General features: G+C 49.2%; 2 protein-coding genes across 2 annotated transcripts; both read right to left on the bottom strand.

The window, feature by feature from the left end:
* Window positions 1–705: 705 nt before the first annotated feature.
* Window positions 706–7,646, bottom strand: GATA1 (GATA binding protein 1). The gene is made up of 6 exons (XM_057538747.1): window positions 7,600–7,646; window positions 3,603–3,841; window positions 2,715–3,092; window positions 2,461–2,606; window positions 1,803–1,928; window positions 706–1,077 (listed from the first exon to the last, which is right to left on the bottom strand). Exons 2-6 carry the CDS (start codon window positions 3,820–3,822, stop codon window positions 706–708), a joined length of 1,242 nt encoding a protein of 413 aa, XP_057394730.1. The 5' UTR covers window positions 3,823–3,841; window positions 7,600–7,646.
* Window positions 7,647–13,289: 5,643 nt separating this feature from the next.
* On the bottom strand, window positions 13,290–22,710 carry GLOD5 (glyoxalase domain containing 5). Its single transcript, XM_007180301.2, is given in 5 exon segments — window positions 13,290–13,589; window positions 14,878–14,908; window positions 14,910–15,028; window positions 18,347–18,485; window positions 22,649–22,710. Coding segments are annotated over 5 exon segments (480 nt in total). The 3' UTR covers window positions 13,290–13,460.
* Window positions 22,711–24,586: the final 1,876 nt, after the last annotated feature.

Genomic DNA, 24,586 nt, shown 5'->3' with positions numbered 1-24,586 from the left:
CAGACTTGCACAGAAATACTGTCATCACCAGACCCACAGAGACATCCTGACACGCAGACCCTCATGGTCACACTGTTATGCCTCACACACTGTCACACAGTAGTTCTTGTTCAACGTTCCAAAATGTGTATGGATCCACTTCTGTGCCCAGTGCATATGCTGTCATGCTGTCTCAAAGGTCACCCCGAGTGGTGCACAACCCCACATGTTTCCTCAGCACACGCTGTCGCGGGCACACCTCCACGTCCGCTCACACAGTCACCCGTGCCCGGCCTCTTGCAGGCGTCTGGAGTCACGCACATCGTCTCATACAGCCTCATCCCCACTGTCCGCTGCACACTGGCTCTCACCATGATGTGTGGCTGCACGTGCTGTCTCATACAACCTGGACGCTGTCACACGCGGTGTCACATATTCTGTTACAATCGTGAAGCGTCGCGTGCCATCTCACATGGTCACACACGGCAGCCACACACTGTCACCAAAGAATCATGGACACTGATACACAACCCCCCACCACTGTTCTTTATTTAGTCCCACACAGACTCACACATTCAATTTCAGGACTCTGGTGGTTTTATTTTACAAAAGCTTTGAATGTCCATGCCAAGGCTTGTCTGGGGCCCAGAGGGTTGGGTTGGACAGACATCTGGCTACAAGAGGGGAGGGACACCAACCCCTGCCCTGAGGCCATGCTCTGTGCCCTCATGAGCTGAGTGGGGCCACCACAGTGGTGGTGGTGGTGGGAGGCATGGGACCTGTGGGGAAGGAGCCTGTGGGTGAGCCCAACAGGGGCCCTGGGAAAGGCATGAGGTGGCTAACAGGCCCTGACAGCACCACGGGGCCCAGGCCTTGGTAGAGGTGGGCAGTACCAGGCGGGCCCAATGTCAAGCCTGAGGCCACCTCCCCACAATTCCCACTACTGCTGCCCCCAGCCACCACCATGAAGCTGCCAGCTGGCCCTTCAGCTGCTCCTGTACCTCCTAGACTCGATCCCCGTTTCTTTTTTCCTTTTCCAGATGCCTTGCGGTTTCGAGTCTGGATACCATCCTTCCGCATGGTCAGTGGTCGGTTCACCTGCCAAGAGGGAGGCCATGGGTGTTTCCCAACTCCACATCTTGCCTCTATGTCTCCTCCAGGGATGCTCTCTCCACCCCACTTCTTAAGAATAGGGAATTGGGGGCTTCCCTGGTGGCGCAGTGGTTGAGAACCTGCCTGCCAATGCAGGGAACACGGGTTCGAGCCCTGGTCTGGGAAGATCCCACATGCCGCGGAGCAGCTGAGCCCGTGAGCCACAATTACTGAGCCTGCGCGTCTGGAGCCTGTGCTCCTCAACAAGAGAGGCCGCGACAGTGAGAGGCCCGCGCACCGCGATGAAGAGTGGCCCCCACTCTCCGCAACTGGAGAAAGCCCTCGCACAGAAACGAAGACCCAACACAGCCATAAATTTAAAAAAAAAAAAAAAAAAAAGAATAGGGAATTGGTTCAAGGACTAGGGAGTGCGCCCCTGGTGTGGCACAGGTATCGTTCTCAAGAATCCCGAGGTTGTGAGGCCCTGAGCTTGGGAAAGCCTTTCAGGCTAATCGGAGCTGCCCCTGGTCTAGGACGGGGGAGTGGAAGTTAGCTGATGGCCAAGGGAGGAGGAAGGAGGAGGGAGCAGGAGGAAGAAAGGCGATGAAGGAGTGGAGGAGGGAGGGGTGGGGAAGGTGGAGGGGGGATGGAGGAAGAGAGAGGAGAATAACAAACGGAGAAGGAAGGGAAGCGGGAGGAGAGGAGGGAGGCTCCAAGGGGCCCCGGGGCACCTGGTGTAGCTTGTAGTAGAGGCCGCAGGCATTGCACACAGGGTCGCCACTGGCATTTCTCCGCCACAGTGTGGTGGTGGTTGTCTGGCAGTTGGTGCACTGGGTACCTGCCCGTTTGCTGACAATCTGGGGGAGAGAGAATGTGAGGATGAGCACACTGGTGGGTGGAGGACTGAAAGAGGTGAGGGTCAGGTTAAGGCAGGGTTTCCGACAGGGCGAGGGCTGGGGGTTCTGTGTGGGTGAGGACAGGACTTCCTGGCCGGGGTAGGGGTTTTGGGTACTATATGGGGGAATACACCAGTAGTACCCAACTTTGGCCATCCACTGGAATCACTTGGGGGTTAGAAACGGTCCTGATGCCCAGGCGGCATTCCAGACCAATTAAACCAGCACATGTGGGGAGGGCCCCAGGCCCTAGTGGTTTCGAAGTGCCCCAAGGTGATCCCAGTGTGAAGCCGAGGATGAAAACTGCAGTGCAGGGAGAGGATGGGGTTCCTGCTTGCAGACCGTGAGGATAGGTTGAGGATAGGCGGCCCCGTACAAAGCTGGCTTCCTGTGTGGATGGGGAAGGGGTGGGGGATGTGGGTTCTTGTAGAGCATGCGGACTGGGATCCCTGCACAGGGTGAGCACAGCGGTGGAGGCAGGCCTGGGTCTTACCAGGCGCTTCTTGGGCCGGATGAGGGGCCTGTTCTGCCCATTCATCTTGTGATAGAGGCCACAGGCGTTGCACAGGTAGTGGCCCGTCCTGTCCCGCCGCCACAGCGGGGTGGCCGTTGCTCCGCAGTTCACACACTCTCTGGCCTCTGGTGGGGTAGACGGAGGGCAAGAGGAAGCCAGGCTCAGTCCAGCTTCGCCCTGGACACCCCCGCCCCCCCAACCCCCACCTCCCAGTCCCTTTTTGAGAACCTCACCACAGGGGGTTAGGGGCAGAGTTCCACGAAGCTTGGGGGAGGAATAGGCTGCTGGATTGAGGGGGCTCCCAGTGGGAGAAAAGAAGGTACTGGAAAAGTCAGGGCCCCCATAGGCACTGCTGGGGACCGGAATTGATGAAGGCAGTGCAGGCCCCAGTGTCAAGAGGTCTGGACTCAGCCGCTCTGTCTTTAAGGTCTCCAGGAAGCTGCCGCCGCCTTTTCCATCCAGATCTTCTGGGGCCTGGGGAGGGGAGTCCTCGCGGGTGGGGCACGCAGTCGAGGCAGGGTAGAGCCCGGTCTTGCCATAGGCCCAGCCAGCATATGGTGAGTTCCCTGGGATGCCTTCCATGCAGTTGAGCAGTGGGTACACCTGAAAGACTATTGGGGGGTATGGAAAAGGAGGAGGAAAGAAGAGGAGCAATCAGTCTAAAGTCATCTTGCTTTCAGGGTCTAATGATGCCCAAGAGCCCCAACATGGTGGCCAAGTTTCCAACCTTTCTACAGGTGACCAGAATAGCTACTGGCCATTGGGTGACTCCTGGGTCCTGAGCCCCACTGGTCACTCTGGCAACTGAAATAACCTCCAGCCATTTCCAGGTGGGCTTTGAGGATGACTTGTTGGGATTTGGAGCCCATAGATCAGTTGGCAACTCGGGCCACCACCTACTTCCAACATTGCTTCCCAGTATGGCTATCCCAAGATGGCAGGCTGGGGAGCATTGGCATTCCCAGGTCTGGACTTAACTAGGGGTCAGCACAGCCACGTGAAGGCTTCCGGCCATTTTCAGGATGACTTCTTAGTAGGATTCTGCCTTAGCTAAGGGTCTCCATGGCAACCCCAATATCACGGAACCAGTGCCAAGACAGCTACCCAAAGAAGTTAGGTACCTGGGGAGTGTCTGTAAGCCTCAGCATCCCTGTAGTAGGCCAGTGCAGCAGCTGCAGCCGTGGCGGTGCTGGGGGCGGTGGAGGAGGCTGCTGTATCCAAGCCCTCAGGCCCAGAGGGGAAGAAGACCCCCGATTCTGGTGGTGAGGACACCAAGGCAGGATCCATAAACTGGGACAGGGGCTCGGAGGTCCCCAGGGCCCCGAGGCCAGGGAACTCCATGGGGCCTCTGGGGTTTGACCTGTGAGCACAGGAGGGGTCTTCAGACACAGAAGCCCTCCTCTCCCCTCTCCACCCCTTCTTCCCTCCTTTCTCCCTCTTCCCACTCCATCCCCTCAATCCTCTTATCCCCCCTTTCCATCTCCCTAGTACCCTCCTCTTGCCTCCTCTCCCCCTCCTCTTCCTCTCTCCCCTCCCTCATCTCTCCCTTATCTTCCACTCCATCCTCTCACTCCCCATCCTGCTCCTTTCCCCTTCTTCCTCATTTATCTTTCCTCTCCTCCTCTCCCTCTTCCACACCCTCCTCTTCCTCCCCTTCCCTTTCTTCTCCTCGCCCTCCTCCCTCCCCCGTCTCTTCCTCCTCCCTCCTCTCAGCTGCCCTTCTTTCTCCTCCTCTTCCCCTTCTTCCTTCTCTTTCTACTCCTGCCTCCCTCCCTCTTCTCTCTTCTTCCCCTCTTCCTCTCCCCCTCCTCCTCTTCTCCCTGGTCCCCTTCTCTCCCTTCATCTCTTCCTCCTCGTCCTCCTTCTCCACCTCCCCTTTGCTCAGCCATCTCCCCCTTCCCCTTTCTATATCGGCTCCACTCCTCCTTCTCCTCCCTTTCCCTCCCCTCCCATCTTTTGTCTTCATCCTTCTCCTCTCCCTCCCCTTCTGCTCATCTCTTTCTCCCTCTCCTCATTTTCTCCTCTCCTCCTCCACTTCCTCTTCTCCCTCTGCCCCCACACTTTCTCCCCTCCACCTCTAAAAGAATCGAGGTGGGGTGGGCTGGGGTGTGGAACCAGAGTCCCTTGAACTCCTTGGTCACCCCCCTGGACCTTGGGGTTCACCCTCCTGTGCTACCCAACTTCATCCCTATCTGTTGCATCTTGCCTTCTGACTTTCTCAGAAACCCCATGGTTTCCGGCTTGACTCTCCCCTCCCCCACCTCCGTTGGGTCTGCAGACGGAGGGCCCCTCAGTTCCTCCCTGCTCCATGGGGGGGTCAGTACCCCCACTGCTTATCTCTGCCATCCCCGCCCAACTTTTGAAATCACCCCAAGGCCACTGGCTTCCTCTGAGGAGGGGGACAGGTGGGAGGTGTTCCCTCTACCCATACCCTGTCCCCTGGGGAGGTCTGCCATAGTTCTGCTTTCAAGTTCCTTCAGTCCCCACCATCCTCAGGCCTCAGTTTCCCTATCTGCCGGTTAGGAGGTGGTGACAGGGCTCGAGCTAGGACTTAGGAGAAGGCAGCTTGGTCTCTCTGCCCCTTTGCCTCTGTCCTTCCCTGTGTGTATCTCTGTCTTCCTGTGTCTCTTTTTCCCTGACCCTGTTTCTTCTCAAGTCTGGCTCTCTGTATTTCCCTCCCATTTTTCTATGCTCCCATGATACATCTTGCTCTCTCTTTCTGTGCTTTTATAAATGTCTAATGTTTTCCCCCTCCCTTTCTCTGTCCTCCCATGTCTCTGTGTGATTGTCTCTCTCCTTCTTTATCTCTCTTTTTATCTCTTTGTTTCTCTCTCTCTTTCTTTGCTCTCTGAATCTTTTTCTGTTTCTCTTTTTCCCTCTCCATTCATCTCTCTGAATGTCTGTACATCTCTCCCACTCTGTTTCTTTCTGCTTGTTTGTCTCTTCCTTAGTTTCTGTCTCTGGGTCCTCTGGCCTTATTTCCATGTCTGTCTGACTATTCCCGTACCCATGAACACACCCTCCTGCACACAGCCCCAGATGAAGAGCCAAGAAACCTACCCCTGCCCCTGACTTGCCCAGTGAATCTGAAGGCCTTGGTCTCCCTGTCTGTAGGGTGGAGTGACGAATATAGAGAAGACCATCTTCCCCCGCTTATGTGACCCATTGTATAGACAGGCTAAGAGTTGGGCCCGGGGTTAGGGGTCGTGCTGGGCTAGAGATGGGCCTGTCAGTGTGCCCACCACCAACCTCCTCTAGGGCCCAGGGCACCTGCTGTTCCTCCCTAGGGAGAGTGTCTTGCCTCCTCATCTCCTCATCCATCTCTTTCCTCTCTGTCTCACCATGATTCTATTTGTATCTCTCTCTGAGTTCCTGTCTCGCTCTCCTTTTCTGTTCCTGGGTCTCCCCCTCTTTCTTGTCTCTCTGTCTCTGTTACTCTTTCTTTGAGTCTCTGTTTTTCTTCTTTCTCTTCATGTCTCTGTCTTTTGCTTCTTTTCTCTCTCTCTCCATCTCTCTTTGTTTTTTCCTCCCTTCTCTCTGTCTCTGTTTGTCTCTTGCTCTTTTTGTCTCTATCACCACTCTTCCTTTATCCCCTCATTCTCACCTCACCACCACCCCCAATCTCCCTCCAGCCCCACTGCCCCCTGTCCCTGCACCTTGTACCTTGACAGGTCCAGGACTGCCCACCCCTCCCATGGCAGGGGCCCAGCCCCCCCCTCCACCCCTAGTTATCACTCTCCGGACAGAGATAAAGTTTATCTCGAGGCTGGGGGATATGAAAGCTCCTTATCAGCTGCCCCACTAGAGTAAGTGCTGCCCCAACGGGCAGCAGGCAGCAGGCCGGCACCCTCAACTCTCCCTCTGCCCAGCCCCTCACCCCAGGTAACGTCCCTTTCCCAGCCCTCAAGGGAGGGTCCCTCGGGACTGAGGGGAGCAGAGCTGGGATATGGGGGCAGATGACTCTTGGGAGAGTCTGAGGTGGAGTTTGAGGATTAGGTACGGGGTTGAGGAGTCAGAGGTTTGGAGAACAGCTATGGAGTTTGGGGTAAGCAGATATGGGTTTGTGGAGCAGAGAAAGGTCTGCTTGAAAGGTCCCATTTTGGGATCAGAAATAAGTTGGGAAAGCAGAGACAGGGTTGGGGATCAGAGGCAAAGTTTGAGAGAGAGAAAGTTGAGAAGTTGGAGATATAGTTTAGGGGTCGGGGTGGATTCCAAGAGTCATGGAAAAGTCTGAGGGTCCAGGGGTTTTGCTGGAGCGGAGGTGGAGTTTGGACAGGCAGGCAGAAATGTGTCTGATGATTAGAGATGGCTTATGGAAGCACAGGAGGAGTTTGAGAACAGAGATAGAATTGGAGTACAGAAAGATTTGGGGCCAGAGAGGACACCTGGGGAGACACAAAAATATTTGGGGGCTAAGATGGGATTTAGGGAAGGCAGACATGAGGATTCATGTGACAGAACAGATTTTGGGGGGGTAGACTTGGTGTTTGGAGTGACAAAGGGTTGGGGCAGAGATAGTTTTAGGGCATCAGAGAGAAGTCACAGGGAACAAATATGGGGTTTGAGAGGTGGAGATGGTGGTAAGAGCATGGAGCTAGGGTTTGGCAGGCCAGAGACAGGTTTGGGGGGTCAGAGAGAGGATTGGGGGCAGAGACAAGGATGTTGTGGAGTAGACAAGGGCTTGGGGAGCAGAAATAGGTATGGGGGGACAAGAGTGAGCCTTTGTGGAGAATTCAGAGACAGAGACAAGTTTGGGCGAGTGAAAGTCAGATTTGGGGCAGAGGTAGGATTTGGCAGGATGAAAGCGTGTTTCAGGGGGCAGAGGTGGGGTATGGTGGGCAGAGTTAAGGGATCGGAGGAGCATAGATATCTTGGAAGGAGTGGATGGGAGTCAGGGCAGAGAGAGGTGGGGTTTGGGGAGTAGATTTGGGGTAGAGATGGGGGTTGGAAAGACAGAGGTGGTCTGGAGGAGCTGTCAGGGGATTCAGGGGTGGTAGACACTTTGGGGACCAGTGGTGGGTTGGGGAGCCTAGAGCAAGCTGGGGGAATAGCCTTGAAGTAAGGGGCAGCAGGCCCGGGCTTTGCCTTGCTGGGGGCTCTTGAAGGGCTGAGACTGACCTGGGCTGGTTGGTGCGGAGGGTTCAGCTGCTTTGGGGATGTGGCGAGCTCAGTGTGATCCCAGGGGGTGTCCTGGCTGGCCTTGGCCTTTGAGGCTCCCTTCCTCCTTCCCTCCCTCCCTCCCCTCTCCCTCCTCCCTCCTCCCCAGGGAGTGGCTGGTGCCCCAGTGGGTGGGGCGGGCCAGGGGAGGGGGCAGGCCCCCCTCCTGTGGGGCACCTCTTGAGCAGTGGGGGCCTTCCTCCACCCCACCTGCCCACCCCATGGATTCTTGGACCCTGTTTGACTTGGGCTTCTGTGGATTTCAGTGTCCAGCCAAACAAAATGGGCTGAAGCCAAGATAAAATGAAAATAGCAGATGTGGTTTCATGACCCCTCTGGGCTTTTCAGTGAGTGTTTGTAAAGCCCCTACTGTGTGCTTAGCCAGGTGTGGGCTGGGCCCTTATGTATGTGTCCTCCTGGCCAAAGGGAGAGGAGGTATGTGACTGTACCCATTTTGCAGGTGACAAGAATGAGGCTCAAAGAGGTTTGGTGGGAATTTGAATCAAGATGTCCGTGGGACATCTTCAGGACCCAGGCCCACCCTGGGGACCAGGCCAGGACTGGAGGGAGGCAGAGGCACATTCACTCAGCGCCCCACTTGGGGCTTACGCCAGCTCCGGCCTGCCCTGGGGCAGCAGATAAGTCTTATCAGATGGAGGCCAGTGTGGCTGTTGGCTCCGCGGTGGTAACAGGCTGTCTTGGGATGGGGGGCGGGGCTCGGTGGGGGACACCCAGGGACAGCGGCCTCAACTCCTTGCCCTCAACTTCTTGCCCGCCATGCGGCTTTGGAGGCGGGAAACAGGTGGGACTTGGGGCTGGTTCCTCTGTGGGCCCTTGAGTAGGATAGGGTGGGGGAAGGGAAGGAGGATTGAAGGGATAGAGAAGGGAGAGAGGCAGAGAGACAGAGAGATGGGAATGGGGAGATGCAGATAAACAGAGAGAAAGAGATCTAGAGCTGGGAGGAGACAGAGGGCACAGAAAGGAATGAGAGACAGAGAGGGGTGAGAGATGCACAGAGAGAGCTGGAGACAGTTAAGGACAGATAGAAAGAGGGGCAAAGAGAGTGGGAGACAGGTAGAGATAGGCCCAGAGAGGTGAGATGAAACAGGACAGATGAGACAGGACAGAAGGGGAAAGATAAAGCCTGAAAGTGACAGAGGCCAAGGATACAGGTGGAGAAACTGAGAAGGGAGAAAAAGATGATGTAGAGAGGGGGACAGAGACAGAGATTCAGAAACAGAGAGTCTGAGAGGAAGTCCATGAGACTCCAGGCAGCAGCCTGGGGTATGCCCTGGGCAGGTGGTGCCAGGGTGGGGTGGGAGGGGGTGTGGATTGATGTGGACCCATGTGGCCTGTGGCTCTGCCCTCAACTTGCTGAGAGGGACCTCCAGAGAGTCACTGGGCCCTGCGCCTCAGTCCCCACCTTCTTGCCCTGTCCTACCTCCCCCAAATAGTAACAACGGTGACAAGGACCAGTGTCTCGTTGCTGGCACAGACCTGTGCCTGGCCTGTTCTGGGCACTTTCCCCATGTAAAATCATTGAACACACATGTATGCAGTAGGTGTCCAACTTGGGTCCCTGTAGGACAGTGGGTAAGACTAACCAGTCAATGGCCCTGGGACTCCATGGGACAGGGAGCTCCCCTGACCACCCGTTCTGTAGATGAGGAGACTGAGACCCACCAAGGGCAGAGGGCAAGGATGGAGCCCTGGGTCAGTAGGGTCTGCTCACTCACTGGCCCACCCCAGAGGGAGTTTACCATCCTCATCTCACCTCTCTGGGCCGCAGTGTCCTCATATGCAAAATGGGAGATTTGAGGAGGAAAGAGAGCAAGGCCATTTATTGAGCTCCTGCTCTGTGCCCCACTCTGTGCCAAGCCCTCGTCAGTAAGAACAAGGACAAAGACTCCTCTGACTCAAGTGGCGATGGTTTCAGGACATCCACTCTGGAGCCAGCCCACCCTCATTTATAGGCTGCCCTTATCACCGACTGGCGTGTGGCCTTGGGTGAGTTACCGTCCTCTCTGGACCTCAGTTCCTCATCTGAAGAGATGGGGTAATAATAGCGGCTACTCCATAGGGTGATTAGGGTGACTAAATGAGATTTAATCCATTAAGTGATTTTAACTCATTTGATTCTGAAATCTCAATAAATATTAAGTATTCTTATTTATTCATTGAGTACCTACTGTATACGAAGGATAGTATTTGGCCCTTTTTTATCAGCACTACTACTAATTCTAGTACTAATGCTAATAATATGCTGACACCAATACCAGTACTAATTCTAATTACTAATGTTCTAATATTGATATGAGCACTAATGCTAATTTTAATAGTGACAGTAATAATAATACTAACTGTAATCTAACACGAGTACTTTATGAATATTAATACTAATTCTAGAACTAATAATTATTATTCATTTTAATTCTATCGACAACTCTAATGGTAATAATAATAATAATTCTGATACTAATACTTTTCCTAGCATTAATATAATAACAACAGCAGCATTATTTTGCCCTGCCACCTCAGGCACTGTGCTAAATGCTCTCCATGCATGATTTTATCCTATTCTCACCAGGTCCTTGTGGTATAAGTGCATATAATTGCCCCCATCTTCTAGACTGGGAGTAGGTGCAGAAAAATAATGTTCGTCTAAGGCCCTGGGTTCTTGTCTCAGCTCTGACTGATTTGCTGCATGATTCCTGGGGAGGCCACCCTCTGAGCCTTAGTTTCTTTGCCTGGAAAATGGGTATAATCATAGAATCCACCTCAAATGTTGTTGAAAGGCCACTCAACACAGGGCCTGCCCGCACGCCATAAATGGTGAGCTCTGTAGTGGTAACTCTCCTCATTGTTACTATTACTAGAAATAGCAGTTGCAATGTTGGGATGAGGTAGGGAAAGCTGCCCCCCCTTGGGAAGGGCAGGCTGGAGGCATGTCTCAGACAAGGGTTTGGCTGCTGGACCTACAGTCCATTTCTTCATAACTGGAGCAGAGAAAGGGCTCAGGAAGGGAAGTAAAGGGTGGGGAGTGGGGGCCTCAGGGCTCTGCCTCCATCAAGGGCCAAAACCCTGTGGCTCTGAGGCCAGGCCTCACCCCATTCCCTCCCCCATCCCTGTGGAGGGGGCATAGGCCCAGAAGCCTGTGGCGGCAGTTCAGCCAGCAGGGAGGCAGCTGGGAGTGGGCAGATAAGGGAATCGGCAGGGCCAGGCCAGGCTTTGGGGGACACCGACGAGGGCGGGGGCAGGGGTGGGGGTGGGTGTTTGGGCGAAGCATCCTTTCCATCAGGCCTCCATTTGAGACTCAGCCCCAACGGCCTTTCTTCCTCTCTCTTCCCGGAAGCCTTCCCTGACTGGTTCCCTCCCTCCTGGCATCTTCTGGGGCTCCAGAGCTTGGTCCAAGCCCATGGCATTTGGACTATTATTGTCTAAATCCTACTTGGTCATGGTGTATAATCCTTTTATATGTTACTGAATTCTATTTACTAATATTTTGTTGAAGGTTTTTGCATCTATATTCAAAAGAGATATTGGTCTATAATTGTCTTTTCTAATTATGTCTTTGGTTTTGGTATGAAGTAATGATGGCCTCATAAGTTCCTTCCCTTTTATTGCCAAGTAATAGTCCATGGAATCGATATACTATAGTTTGGTTAACCATTCATCTGCTGATGGACATCTGGGTTGTTTTCAGTCTTTTTCTTATTACAGCGAACCTGTAACTTACAAACTCATATGCCTCTCTCTGTTCACACACACGTGGAAGAGTTTTTTCCTGGGGCAGGGGATACCAGTCTATCCATCCATCCACCTACCCAACCATCTATCCATCCATCTATCCACCTACCTATTCATTTATCCACCCATTTGCTGCCCTTCCTTCCTTCTTTCCTCCCTTCCATTCTTTCCTTCCTTCCTTCCATAAATCATCTATCTCTAGGCATATAACATCTGGGTCCAAGGCAAGCTGTTTTGTAAAAATAGGCAAGAAACCTGCTGCAGCTTTTGGCAAAGCCTTTCGTGTGCTGAAACTCATATCCTTCACCATCCTCTATTCCCAACATTTTGGGGGCTCCCTGGGAGTTTACTCATAGGGCATGGCTGAACTACCACCTGGAGACTGTTTAGAGACCAGAGCCCACAGGACTAGGGGCTCCCTCACCTCCGGGAGATCCTCATATGTACTCCTTCATCCATCTCTTACTTGCTCAGGGACCGTACTCTCCCCTTTCCTCTTTTCCTACCTCATTTGCTGGTTCCTCCTCTTGATTCCGAACTCTAAATGTCCCTGGGCCTCTTCTCTAGTTGACATTTTCTCTCTTGGTGAACTCATCCAGTCTCCGTCTTCAGAGTATCTCCAGAATCTAACCATTTTTTTTTATCACCTCCCCTGCCAGCACCAGCATCGCTCACCTAGACCACTGCAGTGGCCTCCTCCTCAGGGTCCCCGGGCTTCCACCCTCAACCCTGCAGTCTATTTTCCTCGCAGCAGCCAGAGGAAGCCTGTTAAATCCTAAGTCAGATCATGGCCCTCCTCTGCTCCAGACCCTCCTGCGGCTCCCCTGTCATTCGAGGTAAAAGCCAGAGTCCTCTGCATGGCCCGTGAGGCCTCACACGATCTGTGCCTCCACCTCTCCCACCTCACCTCCTGCGGTTCCCCCTCACTCACTCTGCTCCACTGCACGGCCTCCTCCTCCTCGCTGTTCCTCACACACACGCCAGGCCCCTTCATGCCTCAGGGCCTTTGTACTGGCTGTACTCTCTGCCTGGTAGGCTCTTCCTCCAGCTATTGGCGCGGCTCCCTCCCTCATCTCTTCAGGTCTGTGCTCAAATGTCTCCTTAGTGAGGTTTCCCCTGACCATCCCATTACACATTGGAAACTGCCCCAGTGATTTTCATCTGTGTCACCACTTTTCCATATTTTCTTTTTCTCCAAAGCACTTATCCTCTAACACACTTGACATTTTCCTTACTTAATATTATTTCTTTTCTGTCTCTCCCACTAGAATGGCAGCTCCACGAACATAGATGTGCTTATCTCTTCTGTTCAACACTGTGTCTCCAATGCCTGGAACAGGGCCAAGCACGCAGTAGGTGCTCAATGTATGTTTATTGGTTGACTGACTGACTGAATGGTGGGGGAAGGGGACAGAAACAGAGGAAATTTGTTCTTGTCCCATCTGTCTACTCTGTCAGGAGCTGAGCCTCAGTTGACATGAGTCTGAACATACCAGATCCAAAGGTAGAAAGTGCCACATTCCCTGGGGATGAGACCAGGTAAGCGCTCCAGGACAAGGTAGTATCATCTGGGCTGTGAAGGCCCCATGGTAATCACAGAGATCTTGGGGTTCAGTCAAGCCAGTGTGGTGGAGGAAACAGCAGGCAGCACTTGGAAGGAGTGAGGTGAATCAAAAAGGATGAAAAAGGATGGGCTCACTGACAAGGAGAAATCTGTCAGGGGCCTTGAATCCGAAGGCGATGACCCTAAATTTGGTCCTCAGCGATGTCATACCCTGGTCACTGACCCCCAAACAGCTCAGAGACCTCAAGTCCTAGACAAACACCCATACATAAAGCTGAAACAGTAATTAATGAAGAGCTCATATTAATTGAAAGTTATTAATTTATTGGGGCAGCTTGGATGGAGGACACTCAGACATGTTGGTCCCAAACCTGCCTCAGATCCTCCAGCAGGATGTGTGAAGTGCCTAAGTCCTCAGTCCTTAGAGGTTTCTGGGCCTGGGCGAGGGTTTGCAGGAAGGAAGGGAGAGGGCGACATAGCAGGGGACAAGATGGCAGAGAGCTAGCCTCCATCACAAGGAGATGTAGTTGGACACCTCAGTCAGGTTTCCGTCAGGGTCTTGGAAGTAGGTGGACATACTTTTGCCCCCTTTTGCCCCCATTCTGGGGACTGGGCCCTCCTCAATGGGGACATCACAAGCCTGAAATGGGAGGAGAGAACAAAAGTCATTCATCACAGTCCATGTGTGGGACCAAATTTCATTCTTTACAGTGGCCTAGAAGACCCCTGTATCTTTCTCACTTCATCTCCTACCATTCTCCCCTCCCTCACCCTGCTCCAGCTACTTACTAGCTGTATGACCTCAAGCAGAGTACCTAACTGCTCTGTACCTCAGTTTCCTCATCTGTCAAATGGGGATGATAATGTACCTAGTGTTATCTAGTAAGTGGCAGAGTCAGAATTCAAACCCAGGCAAGTCTGGGCCAAAGTCTGTACCCTTAATCCCGATGCTTTACCCACTTTCCTTCCAAACCAGACTTTTTCACTGATATTTTCCAAAGGAGTCCAGGTCAATTTGCATGAAGTGTATTTAATACCTCAATCTGTGTTCCCCAAAAGGAGAACCAATGACCCCTTCAAATGAAATCATTTTAAGTATTATAAGGACACTAAATTAAATAACAGGAGTCAGAAATTATTCTCTCTTCAATCCTCTTTCAATCCTCTGATTATACAAAGAAGAAAGTCTCTGGTGGATGTGAAGTCCTTAACCACTTGCCAAATCTAAATTTGTCAGGCCCAGAGAGTGGGGGCAATGGAAGTGGCTATAATCTAATGACATTGTGATGCTTTTATAGCTGTTTGTTTTTACAGTTACCTCCCCTTTATGCCAAGATATAATGGGTTTTCATTTACTTGGTTGAACATTGTCTTTTTACATAAATGTATTTATATAAATAGTGTTTAGGTATAATTTTTTTCACAAGGGTGATGTAAAGTTTTCTTTTAAAATACATTTGTGGGCTTCCCTGGTGTCACAGTGGTTGAGAATCCGCCTGCCAATGCAGGGGACATGGGTTCGATCCCTGGTCTGGGAAGATCCCACTAAGCCTGTGTGCCACAACTACTGAGCCTGTGCTCTAGAGTCCGCGAGCCACAACTACTGAGCCCGCGTGCTGCAACTACTGAAGCCTGCATACCTAGAGCCCGTGCTCTGCAACAAGAGAAGCCACCGCAATGAGAAGCCCACGCGCTGCAACGAAGACCCAACACAGCCAAAACTAAATAAATAAAATAAGTTTATTAAAAAAAAATAAAATACATTTGTTTACAGGGAAAAATGATGTCAATAAAAATAGTGAATAAACAATTGTGCATAGATCTTATCTGGATGTGATGAAACCTGTTATGTCTGAAGTTTGAATCATGCTTCTGTTTTCACTGCATCTGCAGCAGCTTTCTCAAAAGAGGATGGAAGTCTGACTCACCGCAAGGTGCTGGACCATTTCCTCCAAAGGCTGTGATCAAGCATATATCCAGGGAGCCAGGAACTGGGTGAGCGGCTTTGGGTTCAAATTCCTTTCCCGCCTCATGGAGGTTAAATTTCTGGTCTCCAAAACACAATGCTTTCCGGTCTCCCTATTTGGGGAGAGAAAACAACCTGGAACTAAACCTCCAAGATGAGTGTGAGGCAAAACCCTCTACCTACCCCAACAAGGTTAAAAAATAAAAAGTAGAACAAGGTTTTTGATGAAAAACAGCAGCCCATTGTCCCACGCTTGTCTCATTCCCTAGAGGCAACTGCTTTCAACGTGTGTATGTGTTTCTTCTGGAAATTATTTCCATACCTCCAAATAATATGTTTATACTACCCATGGCAGAGACTGCAATCTGCCTACTTAATATACATTTCTCCCCTTTTCTTTTAAACACAACCCAAGTTTCAGTGGGGTTTATTGTACACCCAGCTTTAAAAACCTGCATTTCCCAGCATTCCTTGCTGGGTGACCATGTAAGACCAGACAATGAGATGTCAGTAGAGGCTGTGAGCAGTGCTTCTGGGAACCTCCCCACCCCACTAAGCTGATGCTTTTTGCCCACTCACTTCCTCCTTCCAGCCACTGCCTGAGCCCTGCCTGCCTACCTCTGGACTGATTGTTGAATGAGAGAAAAAGAAAACTCTATTTTATTTAACCCACTGGTAGTTAAATTTTCTCCCACGTGCCTCCAAACAATCCCTAACTGATGTGCCACTATGTCTTGATTTGGCAACTTCAGACATTTTCTATCCTTTTCCCGCTAAGATAAATGAGAATCTAGCTCGTCCACATTACTACCCCTCCCAACAGAATTCTGTCATTGGTTTTAGCTCCTCTTTTGGTTCCTTTACAATTTTAAAATAACCCACTTTTCTCTTTATGTTTTGATGGACGAACATAGTATCTCATTGGCCCGACTATCCTCTTCATCCTGCCTCCCTCTCCTGAGCCTCTCAACTTCTGCCATTTTTTAAAAAATCATTTTTATGTTCCTTTCATCTCACCATGATGGATACTACATCCATTCTATCAGAAAATGACTTTATTTCACTTGAATGATAGTTCGGCTGAGTATAGAATTTGAGGTTGTAGGTTATTTTCCTGCAGCCTTTTATTTTTTATTTTAAAAGTTTTTAAATTTTTTACTTTTTAAATAAATGTATTTATTTTATTTATTTATTTTGGGTCTTCATTGCTGTGCTGGGGCTTTCTCTAGTTGTGGTGAGCGGGGGCTACTCTTCTATGCGGTGCGCAGGCTCTAGGCACACACAGTAGTTGCAGCACGCAGGCTTCAGTAGTTGCAGCACTCGGGCTCAGTAGTTGTGGCTCGCGGGCTCTAGAGTGCAGGCTCAGTAGTTGTGCTGCACGGGCTTAGTTGCTCCGCGGCATGTGGGATCTTCCCGGACCAGGGATCGAACCCATGTTGCCTGCATTGGTAGGCGGATTCTTAACCACTGCGCCACTAGGGAAGTCCCTGTTTTTTTATTTTTTAAAAAAATATTTATTTATTTGGCTGTGCCAGGTCTTAGCTGCAGCGTGCAGGATCTTTTTTTTCAGTTGTGGCATGCAGGCTCTTAGTTGCGGCATGCATGTGGGATCTAGTTCCCTGACCAGGGATCAAACCCAGGCCCTCTGCATTGGGAGCACAGAGTCTTAACTGCTGGACCACCAGGGAAGTCCCCTCACAGCCTTTTAAATATGGGGCTTCGTTGTCTTCCTGAATCTGGTATTGCTGATAAGAAGTCTGATGTTAATCTGTTTTTCATTCCTTTGATAGATGATGCATCCACCCTCCACTACTGCAGCTCTTAGGACTTTTCTTGATCCTAGATGTACTGAAATTTCACTCAAGTGTGTCCAAATAACGGGGGTTGAGGCTTCATATGCCTCACTATCATTATTGGGCCACGCAAGACCCTTCTCTAGTTTTATTTGTATGTTTAATCTTTTTATCTCCATTCTTCATTCCTGTTTCCACCCTGGGCAATGATTTTAATGTGTTTGATGTTCATCCTTTGGTTTTTCATAAGTTATTGTAAAAGGTGTATTTTTTTTATGTGTGTATGTTATAAATGGTACCATGCTATAGACCTGATTTGGCTTCTTCATTTTTCATTCAGCATGATCTTTTTAAGAGCTGCCCATCTTGCTATGTATATATCCAGTCTGATATTGCATAATTCTGTTTTTATGCATAGCATTCTGTGTTAGTTTTACATTTTTTACCCTGTTTGCCATTCCATGGGCCCTTTCAATTTAAGACACATTCAGTGTCTGTGCATCTCCCACTTTTGAAGTTGTTCCAAATTCTCAAGGATTGTAGTCAATCTCTGGAAACCTCCTTTTTACCTTGAAGCTCTTTTTCTTGAGACCTTCCCTTCTCCTGATCCAAACTGGACTGATTGTTTTCTAGGTAGCTTTCTGGATCTTCCTCTTGGGATCCACAGTGTCCTGACTTTAATGTCTTTCTTATTCCTGGATTAATCACTCATTTTGATATAGCATATTCTCAAGTAATTTTCAAAGCAAGTAGGCAAAGTTTCTGCGTCTTTTTATGTCTAAGAATGTTTCCTTCTACACTCACCTTGATTAATAGTTTGGTCACAGAATTCTAGGTTGAAATGTTTTCCCTCAGAATCTTGAAGTTGTTCTTCAATTGTCTTCTGGTCTCTGACTCTTGGGAAATCTGAAATCTGCCTATTTCCTTTTCCTTTGTAGTTGAACTACTTTTCTTTTTAACCTCTCTGAAAGCTTCTAGGAGATTTGTTTTTATTTTGATGTTCTGTAATTTCATAGGAACATATCTAGGTGTCAGTGTGCCAGATACTCAGTTAACCCTTTCCATATAAAGACTGGAAAGTTCTCTTGCATTATTCTATGGTAATTTCTTCCCTTCCTTTTTCTCCATTCTCTCTCTGGAAGTTCTACTATTCAGAGTTTGGAATCTCCTCCATTGATCCTTTAAATTTTTCTCACAGATCTTGTGTGTGTGTGTGTGTGTGTATGTGTGTGTGTGTGTGTGTGTGTGTGTGTTTTGGAGTTTTAAGTTACTTTTTTTTAAAAATAAATTTATTTATTTATTTTTGGCTGTGTTGGGTCTTCGTTTCTGTGCGAGGGCTTTCTCTAGTTGCGGCGAGTGGGGGCCACTCTTCATCGCTGTGCGCGGGCCTCTCACTATCGCAGCCTCTCTTGTTGCGGGGCACAGGCTCCAGACGCGCAGGCTCAGTAGTTGTGGCTCACGGGCCCAGCTGCTCCGCGGCATGTGGGATCTTCCCGGGCCAGGGCTCGAACCCGTGTCCCCTGCATTGGCAGGCAGATTCTCAACCACTGCGCCACCAGGGAAGCCCTAAGTTACTTTTTAAAATAGTATAATCAAGTTTTACCCCACCTGCAATTTGGCATTTGGGGAAGTGATTGCCCTAAAAGTCATCACCTCCATGCCCAGGATCTGAGAGTAAAACATAGAGGTGTCTTTGATGCTCTTTACTATCATCACAATGTGGTCAAGTTTATGGATAAGACACAGGGAAGGGGCCTGACTGTTGTCCCTCCATGACGAAAAAAAGAAAAAGAGAAGAGACCACACTACCACTAGTCACACCCGTGTTTCCTGTGTTTCCTTCTCCCCGCCTCCTCTCACCTCCTCGGTGACTATACTTCCTTCTACCCCCGTTTCAAGGGGAAAGTCCTGGGAGGAATCTTCAGTACTTATTGCTCATGTGTGGATTCACAAGAGTCCATGTGTCTGCCACGACCACTCTCCACTGTTTTCTTGTTCTTTTCCTCCTTCCAGAGGGATAGAGGTGAAGATAGGGGAGTGGAGACCAAAACCAAACTCTCCCTTGTTTTCCCTGAGCTGGAATTGATCTCTTTTGTAAGAAATGATAAGACACAGAGGAGGCCCAACCCCATGAGTACAAGCCCTTTATTGGCCAATTTAACCCAGTCCCCTCCTTTCTCACTCTACAGTTAAGATAACAGAGCACAGGACAAGAAGGGAGCATCTCAGATGCAATAAATGTTTCTGGGCATGTGTGCCTACAGATCAACCTTGACATCCAGTGGGAGGGCACACCGCCCCACCCCTCATTCCTGCCTTCAGCACACCTCCCACCAGATCTTTCTCTTGATTCGCATTCTTTAGTAATTTGTATATTTACATTTCATCTGCTACAGGATTATAAGATGCCTGTGCACCATAAATTGCAGAGTATAGTGGTTAAAATAAAAGATTCTGGAGCCAGACAGACATTTTACTCTCTGTGCCTTGGTTTCCCCTTCTGGAAAGTGGGCATGATTTTATATGTGTTTTATAGGACTGTTGTGAACAATTTAAAAAAAAGAGTTGGGGGAAATTCCCTGGTGGTCCAGTGGTTAGGATTCAGCGCTTTCACTTCCAGGGACCCAGGTTCGATCCCTGGTCGGGGAACTAAGATCCCACAGGCTGGTGGGGGGGGTTGTGAGGGGGGTGACCAAAAAAAAGGAGGGGGCTTAGGACAGTGCCTGACATAGCAAGTGCTGTAAGGGTTAACAATGATGATGATGATCATGATGTCGTGGTCATCTTGTTAAAATTCCAGACTCTCTACCACGACCCCCAATCTCTATGGCCTCATCCATTGCTCTTGAACTCCAAGCCACATTGTCCTTTTGCCTGTTCCTCATAAGGGCCATCCTTGTACCTTTAGCCCTCAGGCCCCTTTTTTTAAATTAATTTTTATTGGAGTATAGTTGCTTTACAATGTTGTATTAGTTTATGCTGTACAGCAAAGTCAATCAGCTATATGTACACATATATCCCTTCTTTTTTGGATTTCCTTCCCATTTAGGTCACCACAGAGCACTGAATAGAGTTCGCTGTGCTATACAGTAGGTTCTCATTAGTTATCTATTTTATACATAGTAGTATATATATGTCAATCCCAATCTCCCAGTTCATTCCACCCTCCCTTTCCCCCTTGGTATCCATACGTTTGTTCTCTACATCTGTGTCTCTATTTCTGCTTTGCAAGTAAGTTCAGCTGTACCATTTTTCTAGATTCCACATATAAACGATATTATACGATATTTGTTTTTCTCTTTGTGACTTACTTCACTCTGTATGACAGTCTCTAGGTCCATCCACCTCACTACAAATAACTCAATTTCGTTTCTTTTTATGGCTGAGTAATATTCCACTGTATATATGTACCACATCTTCTTTATCCATTCATCTGTTGATGGACACTTAGCTTGTTTCCATGTCCTGGCTATTGTAAATAGTGCTGCAGTGAACATTGGGGTGCATGTATCTTTTTGAATTATGGTTTTCTCCAGGAATATGTCCAAGAGTGGGATTGCTAGGTCATATGGTAGCTCTATTTTTAGTTTTTTAAGGAACCTCCATACTGTTCTCCATAGTAGCTGTACCAATTTACATTCCCACCAACAGTGTAGGAAGGTTCCCTTTTCTCCACACCCTCTCCATCATTTATTGTTTGTGGATTTTTTGATGATGGCCATTCTGACCAGTGTGAGCCTCAAAGCCTTTTGCACATGCTAATATCTGTCTCCCTGATTAGAATATCAGCTTCGTAAGAGTAGAGATTTCTGTTTTGTTCCCCACTGAATCCCAAACAACTAGCAGATGTTCAATAATATTTGTTCAGTTAATGAATATCTACTACAATAATTAGGCCCAGTGCCTGGCACAAATCTGACTTCTATTCTATTCTATTCCATTCCACCATGCTATACCATTCCACCCTATGCTATTTTATCCTGTTCTATTCTACTGTGTTCAATTCCATTTCAAACCATTACATTTTAAACAATTGATTTCACTTGAGCCCCAGCTTTAAAAAAGTACTGTGCTTTTCTATTTTCATGAGTGAAGGAGGCATTAGCAAAATTCCTGAGTTCTGCTGTCCTCATGGATATAGAGGATCCATATGAACACAGAAGCAGTAGAATGAGAAAATGACTGACGTTTGGGCTTCATTGAAAATAAAGTCATATGTTTAAAAAAGTCTTATTAACCTTTTAATGTCTGTAGGATTCGTAATAGCACTCCCTTTTCAGTCCTGATATTGGTATTCTATATTTTTTCTCTTAATTTATTAAGAGGAAAAAACAGAAATTACTAATAGGTTATTAATCTGTTCAAAGAACCAATTTTTGACTTTATTGATTTTCTCTGTTGTATGTTTGTTTTCCAATTTACCAGTTTCTGCTCTTATCTTTATAATTTCCTTCCTTCCACTTTCTCAGGTTCAATTTGCTGTTACTTTTCCAGATTCCTGATATGAAATCTTAGGTACTTGATTTTCAACTTTTCTGATCTATAGGCATTTAGAGCTACAGATTTCCCCTAAGCACTGCTTTAGCCACATCCCCCAACTTTGATCAGTTTTTGGAAATCAGCTCAACCTACTCCTCCCATTATTCAATGCCCTGCTAGCTCACATTCACTCCCCGGATTCTGCTTTGCAGATGCAGAGCTCCATCCTTGCAAATTCAAGGATAAGCAAAGCTGGCTCTCTTAAGGAACTGGAAGAAGGCCCATGTGGCTTAGAATCCAAGAGTGAGGCAGGAGGAGGAGGGGAAGGCAGGGCCAGATCATGCAGGGTTTTCAAGGTGAGGTTCTGGAGGCTGGTTTTGAAAAAGATGACTGAAGAAAAATGCACAACCTAAAAGTTGCGAGTTATGCTTTATCTCAGGACCTTATTGAGGACTGAGGACTGTAGCCCAGAAGACAGCCTCGCAGATAGCTCTCAGGAACTGCCCCAAAGAGGTAAGGGAGGAGCCTGGATATATAAGAGTTTTTGCTGAAAAAAACCCCCAAAACAACCATGTAGTCAAACATCAAAAGATTACTGCTAATCACAAAAAGCAGACATTCCAAGTTAATGATTTTAGTGCTTTATGTATGAGAAGATGCAAGAGTCTGGGCTCATTGAAATCATTTCTCAGATATGCATGTTAACTCTCTAGGGCCAGTATCCAGTTTTTCTCTGTCCTAAATTCCCCCAGGGCGCACCGCTGGGGGTACCGTGGCTGATGGCTTGAGGGCAGGCAACATTCATTGTTTACTGGAATGGCAGGCAGCAATTCCCTTTCCACAAGCAAGACATAGTAATCACTTAAGCTTACAGTGTGCCAAACCTTGTTCTAAGCACTACACAAAATATAATCCATTTTATTTCTCACAACAACCGTATATGTATATACGTGTATTATATATGTAAATATATATAAACTAGAGTATCCAAAATATGATTCTCTCCCTCCTGCCTCCTCCACAGGGAAGGCTTCTATCTTTCAACAAAGTCCTCTTCAAGGTCTCCTTCAGGGAGCCAGGGACCCCTGGAATTCTTCTAGCAAACCTCAAGGTCAGTGCTGTTTCCTGGCCCCTCCCCGCCTCACCCCACCCCATCCAGATGGCCCTGGCTGAACTGGCTCCCCGGAACCGCCCCGAGGGAGCCGGGAGCCGAGTGCAGCAGCAGCCCACTCCTGGCGGACGTGCTGACGGCAGACTGTGTGTTAGAGCAGGGGCTTTCCGTGTCCCTCTGCTGCCCTCTGCTTGTCTTTGAAAGAGGAAGGAAGAGAGGACGGGAAAATGGATGAAAGCACACCGGGATAGCCCGCGTGAAAGGGAAGCAGGTTACCAGGCCCGACTGGGAATACCCAGCCTCGGTGCCAATACCCGTGCCCCAGACCCCCATGGGCCACCCTGTTCACCTGCTTCTCCGAAATCCTGCTCCACATCCTGGCTGGCAGCCTGGAGGGCAGATGGCGTGGCATGGTAGGCTTCCTTGCCCCCGGCCTCCGGACAACCCTCTGGCTCAGTGCCTGGAGATCAAGGGGCAGGAATGGGAGGGCCACGGGCTGGGGACTGCTGGTGGTGACCAAGGTAGACAGGGCAAGTATAAGGACTCTGACATAAAACTCAGGGCCTCGAAAGTAAAAGCTTAAGGTGTGTCTTAGCCAGCTCAGGCCGCCATAATATAGCACTATAGACAGGGTGGCCAAAACAACAGAAATTTATTTTCTTACCATTCTGGAGGCCAGAAGTCCAAGATCAGAGTGCCAGCATGGTTGGGTTCTGGTGACATCTCTCTTCCTGGCTTGCAGATGGCCACCTTCTTGCCATGTCCTCACATGGCATAGAAAAAGAGCAAACTTCCTGGTGTCTTCTTATAAGGGCACTAATGCCATCACCAGGACTTCACCCTCATGACCTCATCTAACCCTAATTACCTCCCAAAGGCCCCTAGTACCGTCACTTTGGGGGTTAGGGCTTCAAGGCATGGATTTGGGGGGGGACACAAACATTCAGTCCATAATAAGGGATTACTTTGTAATATAGAAAAACCACCCATCCCAAAGTTTTGGGGGGGACCTTTATGCTAGGGTGTGAGGCCTCTGATCTATTTAGAGTGTGTCTCCAGAATGCGAGATCTTTGATCTGTTTGGGAGTCTGTGTCCAGGGTATGAAGTTAGGAACAGTCCGAGTTAGAGTATAACCACTCTAACTTATAATGGGTCTGTTACCAAGCCAAGATGGCGAAGCTATTAAGTGTTCTCTGTCCCAGGGTGCAATGTTTCTGAATCCTTTTGGGGTGTGAGCCCTGGAGTCCTCCCCGTCCCCACCCCTCTCTCAACCCCACCCTCACCCTTCACTGCTGAGAGGGAACATTCATCAACCCCATTGCTGTTCGCCTTACCTTGAGCTGAGCGCCCTCTCTTTTGAGGATGACCTGTCCAGCCCCTGGGGCATGTGAGTTTCAGATTCTTGTACCTAGACACACCCCAGATACCCACTCAGACAGACACACAAATGCTCTGTGCTATGCATATTGTTTTTTGCATAAGATTTTCCTTTATGAAGAGTTACACAAATAATATGTGAATATAGGTTTGTATAAAAGGTTCCAACAACACATGAAGTATATGGACTACACAGGTGATCCCCATTCCACTCTCCAAAAATGACCACTGCTGTCAGTTTCTGGTGTTTCCTTCCAAACACAGGCCCGCACACATGCACACACACACAGACACACACATGAGCATGCAGTGTCACCATAACCATCTCCCACCCACTACTTTTCCTTGTCAACAGCATGTCCTGTGGAAGGCACCCCCACCCCAGAGGCACACACAGGTCCCACTCATTCTGCATCACATCGGGCAGGGGCTCTGTGGTACATTGTAAACCCCCACCATTCATTTCACTCTGCAACAGTCATTGGCTAGAAATGGACATTTACAAGGTTCTCCCAGTTGTTTGCTCCTACCAGCCTTGCCCACACAGTTCTGTGCATGTGTGTACATTTCCGAGTTAGAAGTGGGGTTGCTAGGTCAAAGGGTTCATTCGTTCAATAGACACCTAATGAGCGAGGTCTGTGTACCAAGCACTGTTCTAGGTGCTGGGGAGACATCAGAGAACAAGACAGACAAATGTCCCTGCCCATGTGGAGCTGACATTCTAGTTGGGGAGGAGGGTGTCCAATTTTAGATGTTTCACAAGGTCCTGGAAGGTTTCACTCTCATCAGTGGTGCCTTTACTGGCTTTTTCTCCACTGCTTTCTGTGGGGCAGGGTCTGCAGCAGGAGGCTGGCTGCTTTGGCCTTTGCTCTCTACAAGACCTGCAGGGGCTGAGGCTGGGACTGTCTAT

The sequence above is a fragment of the Balaenoptera acutorostrata genome, chromosome X (genome assembly GCF_949987535.1).
Source record: "Balaenoptera acutorostrata chromosome X, mBalAcu1.1, whole genome shotgun sequence".
NCBI classification, from domain to species: Eukaryota; Metazoa; Chordata; class Mammalia; order Artiodactyla; family Balaenopteridae; genus Balaenoptera; species Balaenoptera acutorostrata.
This window is presented reverse-complemented; position numbering and strand designations above follow the sequence as displayed.

What these genes read in the sequence shown, in the direction of transcription:
- GATA1 (XM_057538747.1), bottom strand. Translation starts at nt 3,822, where the DNA reads ATGGAGTTCCCTGGCCTCGGGGCCCTGGGGACCTCCGAGCCCCTGTCC. An exon ending in GGCTTACAGACACTCCCCAG is followed by an intron (nt 3,093 to 3,602) that starts GTACCTAACTTC and finishes ACCCCCCAATAG; the next exon opens with TCTTTCAGGTGTACCCACTG. An exon ending in TCTGCCCCTAACCCCCTGTG is followed by an intron (nt 2,607 to 2,714) that starts GTGAGGTTCTCA and finishes CTACCCCACCAG; the next exon opens with AGGCCAGAGAGTGTGTGAAC.